Source organism: Salmo trutta, chromosome 21 (genome assembly GCF_901001165.1).
Source record: "Salmo trutta chromosome 21, fSalTru1.1, whole genome shotgun sequence".
NCBI classification, from domain to species: domain Eukaryota; kingdom Metazoa; phylum Chordata; class Actinopteri; order Salmoniformes; family Salmonidae; genus Salmo; species Salmo trutta.
Genome location: NC_042977.1, coordinates 35,443,277 through 35,452,121, shown reverse-complemented (window position 1 = coordinate 35,452,121; position 8,845 = coordinate 35,443,277). Strand labels below are relative to the sequence as shown.

Genomic DNA, 8,845 nt, shown 5'->3' with positions numbered 1-8,845 from the left:
TGCTTAAAGGCATAGTCAACTTAGTGTATGTAAACTTCTGACCCACTGGAATTGTGATACAGTGAATTATAAGTGAAATAATCTGTCTGTAAACAATTGTTGGAAAAATGACTTGTGTCATGCACAAAGTAGATGTCCTAACCAACTTGCCAAAACTATAGTTTGTTAACAAGAAATTTGTGGAGTGGTTGAAAAATGAGTTTTAATGACTCCAACCTAAGTGTATGTAAACTTCTGACTTCAACTGTAGGTCAACACCCCCCATGCTGGCATTGTAGTCCTTCACAGAATCAGGAATGGGGACATTCTTCCTTTTTCACCCTCCTTGAGACATGATCGCTATTGAATGCCTTATGCTGTGTGGTGAGCATGGTTACTTCCCTAGTGTCCTTCCGTTTCACAAAAAGCAGCTTGTTAGTCCTTATACAACGTATGGTCCCCCTCTACGCTGTCTTTGTCATGTTGTTTACCTTGGTCCTGGGGAAACCGATTATGTTAGGACGAATGGTGCCACAAGCCCCTATTTTCATTTCAAGAGGTCTATGAAAAGTGGATGTAGAACCATCAGACGGGGTGATTGACATAGCAGTGGGGGGTGAAGACCTTGACCGGGGGGCGCTTGCTGGGGAGGGGTGGATCCCAAACGTCATCATCCAAATCCTCTGCGGTGAATAAAATAAAGGGATATATTGTTGTAAAACACACAGAATTACAGTTGACTAAACAGTACTGTAAAGTAAAAACACCAAGCCTTAACTTCATCTGTACAGTGACTCATACAGGTGTGAAACACACACAATGCAAACAGTAACACTTTGGAGACAAAGGCAGAGGTGAGAACCACAAATAAACAATGGCCATGAGAGTTTAGTGGCCTCCCCAAAGTTTCAAGGATGAAATTTAGGAATTATATAACATTGAAATTACTTGTTACATAGGCCTAGATAAACTAAATCCAAAGTTTTAAAAAAGCAGACAACTTATAAAAAACTAAATGCATAGTAATATTAGTTATATAAAAGTCATGAAAATAATTTACTTACAGATCTAAAAGTGGATCCATTCCTTCTAGAAAGCTATCGTCGTTGGCCGATTCGAAATCTCGTTGTCCAAATCGCTCCCCGATCTGAGTCCGACCAGTATTTTATTCAAAGCTTCTATGTCGGTATGCTTATTCGTAGCTGCCTCCTTTTTAGCTTCCTGTTTAATATTCTTAGTTTTTACCCCCCCCCCCCCCCCAGATAACACTGGCATTATGCTAGATTTGTTCCTACCAACCTAAGGTTTAATTTAATACCACCCATGTATCTTTAGCACAAACCAAATTGAAGCTTACCTTGTAAGATGACAAGCATTTCACTACACTCGCATTAACATCTGCTAACCATGTGTATGTGACCAATAAAATATGATTTGATGTTTACTGTTAGGTGAAAAAATAGTGTAAAATAAATATTTTGACTCTTGGGGCTGGTGGTCAATAACGGTAGGTCATAGCCAGACAAATAAAACATCCTCATGATCTGTTGAGTCCCGCTTTCGGTGTGTATCAACATATTCCGTGTTTATTTCCTTTATGCTTCATAACGCTAACCGGAATCTATGTAGCAGTCATCTTGATTTGGCGTCACCTCGGCCTCCCATTATATATTCGTATGCCCATATATGGTAGTAAGTCACACCAAAGATTTTAAGGCACAGATCAATAGCCAAGATACTCAGCTTTCCACAGACACCCTGCGTTTGCAGATAGGGGCTACTGTTCTCATACCAGACTGAATTGAATTTTAAAAAATTTAATAGGGTCCCCAAATACGGGGACTTTACATTTGTGGTTAAACACTATTATTGCACACAGAGTGCAACTTATTATATGACTTAAGCAAATTTTTACTCCTTAACTTATTTAGGCTTCCCATAACAAAGGGGCTGAATACTTATTGACTCAAGACATTTCAGCTTTCATTTAAAACATTTTTATAAAAAGTTTGAAAAACATTATTCCACTTCGACATTATGGTATTGCGTGTAGGCCAGTGACAAAAAAAGAAGTCAATTTAATCCATTTTAAATTCAGGCGGTAACACAACAAAATGTGGAAAAAGTAAAGGGGTGTGAATCATTTCTAAAGGCACTACATGTGAGCTGTTGGCCAGATCGCACATATTCTACATACATTTTTTGTGACAAAACCATCAGTAGAGTTGAAAATGCGATGGAAACCCATTTAACCAGTATTTTTGTAAAAAAAAATATTCGGTACATGGGAATTTAAAAGCAAAATATATTTTTACATGCACTACGTCATCACACACATCCTTTTATCCGCAACAAGTCAATTAGAATGTAACATCTCTGGTGGGAAAATGTGCATATTGTTTTTATGCATATTTTAGTATATTCACATGAAAATCTGTCACCAATTGGAAACCTAGCTATTGACTGACATAAGAGAAACACTGCCCCTCTGTATATAGCCATGTTATTGTTATTTTATTGTGTTACTTTAGTTTATTTAGTAAGTATTTTCTTAACTCTATTTCTTGAACTGCATTGTTGGTTAAGGGCTTGAAAGTAAGCATTTCATATTTTGAAATGGCACCCTGTGTATCGTACCATTTTAACTCTCAACAGTAAATTGAGACCACGACTGAGTTACCCCCCCATATAAAAAAACAAAGCCTAAGGCCTATGACTTGTTCATCTGGCCCTGGATAAGTGATCAGTATGGTTGGTGCCGATAACTTTCGGTTTATCGTCCCAGCTCTACTCCAAACACACATACAAAACCCCTGTTCACAATGAAAACAGTCTTTATTTCGTTTTACATGGAAACCCCTGGACATACATATTTGATGAGTGATATTTCTCTCGCTCTTACAGACTTACTTTTCATGTTTTTGTTATCAATAAAATCAGTTGTGTTTAACATGTGGTGATACAGTTATAGCAATAGCTTATATATATAAAACAACCTTCAATTCATGCATTTTATTATTTTGTTTTACATTAGAAAGACACACTCAGGGTGACATTTGACAACATAAAACAAAATCTGTGCTGATGTCTAAACAAGCTGTATCACTTCAAAACACTCACCACATCATCCACTGTACTTCAAAAAATGTGTGGAATGCAACAGATGTAGAAATTTAACCCATTTTAATTGTTGCTGCCCTCTTATGGACATCATACAATGCGAGGCTTTGAAATAAAGCTATTGGGAGTAATACAGCCTCAACACCACAGACATTAAGGGCGGCAGATAGCCTCGACGTTGAAGCGTTGGGTCAGTAATCGAAAGAATAACAAAAAAATCTGTTGCTGTGCCCTTAAGAAAGGCATTTCCATTACACACTTGTGTGTAACAGGACAAATAAGCACCCCCCCCAAATTATTATTATGCGACAGTTTAGTTAATGTGTTAATGTCTCTTTTTGCTACACACGTCTTTACAGTATATCCCTGTCTCACCACAGCGAGGAATAGTTAAACTGAACTCTTAGTAAATACCTCATGTGGGTCTGGGCAGGGTTATAGACAATGAACTCGTTGTAGAGGAGGGAGTAGCCGCCACCTGCTCCCACCCCAGTCTTCATTCCAGGCCCCATGGGGACTGTCACTCCATCCCTGAGAGAATCACAGAACAGAGAAAGAGAGAGAGCGAGGAGACAATAGTGAACAATGGAAGATTCAAGCGAGTCATATACAACATGTATGACGGAAATCTTGATTCAGGTTCAAGTAAAACTACTAGAAATGTCTCCGTTTTTTATAACTCATCTGTGTTAGAGTAAACCAATAAACCAAACATTTACAGTGAGTGAAAGGGAGAGAAACTCACAATGTGACAGCGTTCCTGGGGTCTGGGCTTGTCTGTCCAAGGCCCTTGGTGCTGTGTTTCCCTGCAGGTAGTTTGGCAGCCTCGTAGTCAGCTGCTAACAGCTCGTTACTGTCACCCAGGGCAACCTGTTACCAAGACAATGAATAAACAGACGACTTGTTACCAAGTAACGCACATCGAATTGCATCACACAGACATATTTATATATATTTTTTTACATGTATGTAAATTGTAATTTTTTTTCATTATGTGTTGGATCCCAGTAAGACTAGCTGTCGCCATCAGCTAATGGGGATCCTAATAAATCAAATGAAAAATAGCAGGTGTATGGAAACAAACACTTCATATGGATTAGATCATTTCCAGAAGGGTTATTCTCAAGTTGGAAACAATGCATTTGTGTAGAGAAAAAAAATATATAACTACAAATCTCACACCTCGCTCAGCAGTAGGAGTCCAGTTTTGTTGCGTTGATTGGCAAAGCAGTAGTTGGCACTTTTCGATGACATGTCAGCAAAGTAAATACCTTTCCCAAACTAGGAGAAAGAAACAGTTGTCATCTTCCTGTTATGCAGCAGGTGAACATGTGCCATTTCATTTCAGTCATATTCTCTCTCACACACACAATCTCACCATGTATCCAGTGACAGGAGCCTCTGGAGGGGCCACTCTGAGGCCCTGGCTGAGGATTCCAACCCAGTTAGACAGACGAGAGCCATGCCACAGCAGCATCCTGAGGGAGACACACACAATAACAATGCAGAACACACCCTGAAGGAGAACCATTCACCACGGGTACCATCTTTATTTTAAAAGCCCTTTTAAAGTGGCACCGGACAGCCTGTGTAAGCAGACAATAAAACATGAGGTACCTGTTGTGTAGTTGTGAGAGGAAGCCATTCTTCTCCCCCTCCCTGTCCACAGAGAAGATGTCTAGAACAGTCATGTTGAAGTCAGAGTGAGTGGGAGCATGGGTTGTCTGAAGATATCTCTCAATCACCTTCAGAGAGAGAACAACAATTGAGCAGTGGAAGGAAGAGACTCCCTACCTGATCAATTTATGCAGGCTTTTGTTCCAACCCAGCTGTAACAGACCTCTAAACTACACACGAACATACTTTGAGTAAACTCAACCAAAGCACAGGTGCTCACCTGATACTCTTGGCTACAAGAGGACAGTGGCTGTAGCTGGCACTGGAGGGCGTTGTACTGTCTGTCCAAAGGATGCTCATCACCGTAGGCACTGGACTGGACCATCTTCACTGCTATCTGGATGTCACTCAGTGCCTGGAGATAGACAACACACTGTCAAACAGACGGCAAACGACGTGATTCCATACCAAACCAACATCCAGCAATTTCAATTTGTAAGAAAATGTTATTGAATGGTAGGATCTGCAGGGAACAGAAAATACAGTACTCAAATAAGTCATGCTCACTTCTAATAAGGCAATTTTTTCCTTCAGCTCCTCTTCTGAGCGGATTATTGGGGGAGTTCGCAACCTGGGAAAAATATAATAAAATTGTTATTTACCATGAATGGACACATGCCAGTGGATAGAGCAGCTTGAAATACAGGACATTCATTACTGACCCAAAGTCATGGGGGATGCGTGTGTAGAACTGGTTGCATGCCTCCTGTAGCTCACGGCTGCTTCCCTTTCTCTTCACACACTCCTCAATCTTCTTCAGGGCTGAGTAACCTGCACGGATCTGCTCTGTTGTAAGCTTGCCTACAGAGGAAAAACAACCGCAATGAAAAGTTACAAAAACAATGTCACATTTACTTTGTCAGTTATTTGGACTGTTACACATACTCACCGAGAGGAGCTTTTCGGGTGTCAAACTTCATCTCCAGCACACATTCCTCCATGGCCTTGATGTCACAGATCAGTTCAAGAAGGGACTGGACCTTCACATCCAGCTTGGAGGGCTTTCTCTGGGACAGTGCTGCAAGCGGGGGCTCTTCCTGGAAAAGGAGGAACACTGGTTAGGCACAGATTCACCTGCCTGAAGCTGGAGAACAGTGGACCATTAAGGTCAGAGGGGTGGGAGAGAAGATATGGAATGGAGAATTAATGAATGCAGAACAGGGGGATATGTAGATGATTTCACACTTGTGTGTATAAGATAGTTGTTCAGAAATTGTTAGATTACTTGTTAGATATTACTGCACGGTCGGAACTAGAAGCACAAGCATTTCGCTACACTTGCATTAACATCTGCTAACCATGTGTATGTGACCAATAACATTCGATTTGATTGAGAGATAAAACACTGACGATATGAGGAAAGTCTGAGATTATTTATTCCTTGCCTTTCCATTGGTACTGTAGTCCATAAACACCATGTCATATTTTCCTGCCACCTTCTCAAAGTTTGCCCGGTGTGCCCACTCGTTCTTGGTCTTATCCAGAAACCTACATCAAAACACAAATTAATACATTATCCTCTTAGCAATATTCAGTTAGTTCAAAAGTGTATATTTTTCCCCCACTCATTCAAACACCCAATATCACTCAACTCCCATCATACACACACACACCCCCCACCCACCCACTCACTCACTCACTCACTCACTCACTCACTCACTCACTCACTCACTTATTCTTGAAGAGATCTTTGGCTTGAAGAAGATCTCCACCACAGGAAACTAGATTGTTCTGTCCAACCTTACCAACTAAAGAGAGATGGCACCATGTGTTAGAAAACACTACTTCCCAATATCACAAATCATTTGGGAAAACAAAGACATGAACCCACCTCGTCCCCATCTAAACCACACACTGTAGGCCTTGACACCGTCATCCTGAAGTAGCTGGATCAGGAAAAATTTGTTGTTGTTGAACTGAAGATTTGTCTGTGAAACAACAAACAAAACATCTCCCTTACAAAATAATTTAGCAAATACACTTATGTAGTTACTATGTCGTTATGTTTTTACCTGGTTTAACATTACATCATATACGTCATTTCCTTCACTGTAGACATGGGCCTGTGAGAAAAAGAGAGGGTTTAGAAATGGTGAGAAGGGAATAGTATGGAATACACAACAGAGACTAGGGACTGGTTTCAATTATGGACTGTTTTGGCATAGAGGAACTACGTCACTGCCTACATCACTACTTTATCCGCTTGAATAAAATACGAAATAGTAGCTAGCCCGATGGAGATCAATGGAGATTATTTTTAATGAGTGCATTTCGCAAGTGGCTAGTTTGCAACAACTACCTTCACTAAAACACTGCAATGGTTTTGCCTGCAAACTTTGGTTTTGAATCACGCCATTCTGACATGTCTGCCTCGTTACTTGTTGGGATAGTCGTCTGTCTGAGGAGGACCCACCCGGAACATATTTTCTTCCCTTATTGAAAGTTACAAATGGTGTCCCATCATTGAAACCAGACCCTAGTCCATTTTTCTAGATTTTGGGCATACTGCATACATGGTAGATTGTGTCAGAGGCATGTGACTAAAACACTTTCAAACAGAAACTCCACATTGAGAACTGTGACCAAAGCTTGTCTTAAAAAAGCTCACAGACGTCTAGGTGACAAAACCACGACGAGGGGTGAGCATCATAAGATTATGTTTCAGTTGCCAGTCTAAAAACAAAAACAGTGTACTGTACCTTGCCGGCTTTGGCTTTGCATTCTGAATCAACTGGAGCCTTTCCTTTCATGACCACAGTCTTCACAATCTCTGCACAACATAAACAGCACCGTTAATACACAACGGTGTCTGACATTAACCACAGTTATTAAGAGAACATGAACACATTACAAAGCGCCATCAGTATACAGTAATTGACACAACCCCTTACATTACTGTATCACACATGAACAAAAATAGATTCCATGTCCATGTCTTAAAATCATGGGTATTTATAACATTGAAAGCACTTTAGACAACACATTTAAATTATAAAAATGGAAGGAAATGCTGGAACCTTTGCTTTCTGTTTCATCCACGGGCATCACTTTACTTTTCTTCTGGCTCCTTCCCTCACCCCGCTTCTTCTTGGCAATTGGCTGCTCCTCCATTTCCTCCACTTTAATCTGGGCTGGACTCACATCTTGTTGGGTTAAATCCGCTGCATCTCCTCCATTTAAACTCTCTACAGGGGGATAGCATGTGTTGGTTTGTTGTAGGTAACACACATACATAGACATGTTATATCCACATTGCCAACTGACCTGGTTTCAGTGTGTGAGAGCGTATTTTCCTCTTGTACTTGGTTACTGTGTTGACCTGGACCATCTTCTTCAAGTCTACATCATATGCTGCCCCAGAACCAAACGTCAGTGAGACCGTGGTGTCTCCAGAGCTGAGGGCTGAGTCTAGCTGGGCACATGCTGATGGTGGGTATGGCTCCCACTGACCCTCATCCCCCTTCCACTGCCACACTGAGGAGAGAACAGTCACAGAGATTAATACAACGCAACAGATGATGTAGACTAGACATACACGTTTTTGCATAGCTTTGTTTCAGTCGAACAGAGAGCTATAAAGCTTTATAGCAAATCAATGTCACAACAGACTTTGAGTCAAGCTAACTTTTCAACTAGTTTTTATAAAAGCAGAATAGTTATCAGCTCCTGTCAGTACTTTGTTAGTGGCTAATTAACGTTAGGTAAGCAAAGTTACACGCAACCGAAGCGTAGCTAGCTAGCCAGCTAACATTACCTTGAGCCAGCTAACAACAAAGCTAACGTTAGCTTGCTAGCAAGCACTAACCTGTCTTTGACGGAGTCTCTCCATTTTCTGATGCTACATCTTGAGATGTGTTCCTGGAGCTTCTTGTGCGTCTCATGTTTTACAATGTTTGTGTCACTTGCCAAATAAGAAAGTTTTTTTGGATCGAAGAACACTTAAAGAATTTAGACAGATGCAGATTAGAAAGTGGTCAACGCGGGAAATCACCCAACCAGCTAGTGCCTCTGTTGAGATACACTGTGGATTAACTCGGCAATGAATGAATGAACTTCCGCCTTAGCGTTT

The 8,845-nt window shown here is 40.7% G+C and overlaps 1 protein-coding gene across 1 annotated transcript; it reads right to left on the bottom strand.

Annotated features, from left to right (window-relative positions):
- Positions 1-2,795: 2,795 nt before the first annotated feature.
- Positions 2,796-8,825, bottom strand: parp2 (poly (ADP-ribose) polymerase 2). The gene is made up of 17 exons (XM_029705420.1): positions 8,582-8,825; positions 8,041-8,250; positions 7,794-7,961; positions 7,476-7,546; positions 6,789-6,839; positions 6,608-6,704; positions 6,449-6,524; positions 6,162-6,264; positions 5,666-5,813; positions 5,439-5,577; positions 5,284-5,347; positions 4,997-5,131; positions 4,717-4,844; positions 4,478-4,577; positions 4,282-4,380; positions 3,845-3,969; positions 2,796-3,630 (listed from the first exon to the last, which is right to left on the bottom strand). The coding sequence occupies exons 1-17, from the start codon at positions 8,655-8,657 to the stop codon at positions 3,471-3,473; spliced, it is 1,950 nt and encodes a 649-aa protein (XP_029561280.1). The 5' UTR covers positions 8,658-8,825; the 3' UTR covers positions 2,796-3,470.
- Between the last annotated feature and the right edge of the window lie 20 nt (positions 8,826-8,845).

Coding starts and splice junctions, on each gene's coding strand:
- parp2 (XM_029705420.1), bottom strand. CDS start 8,657: ATGAGACGCACAAGAAGCTCCAGGAACACATCTCAAGATGTAGCATCA. Junction 7,547..7,793: donor GGATGAAACAGAAAGCAAAG/GTTCCAGCATTT, acceptor TATGTTGTGCAG/AGATTGTGAAGACTGTGGTC. Junction 4,845..4,996: donor CTTGTAGCCAAGAGTATCAG/GTGAGCACCTGT, acceptor CTCTCTCTGAAG/GTGATTGAGAGATATCTTCA.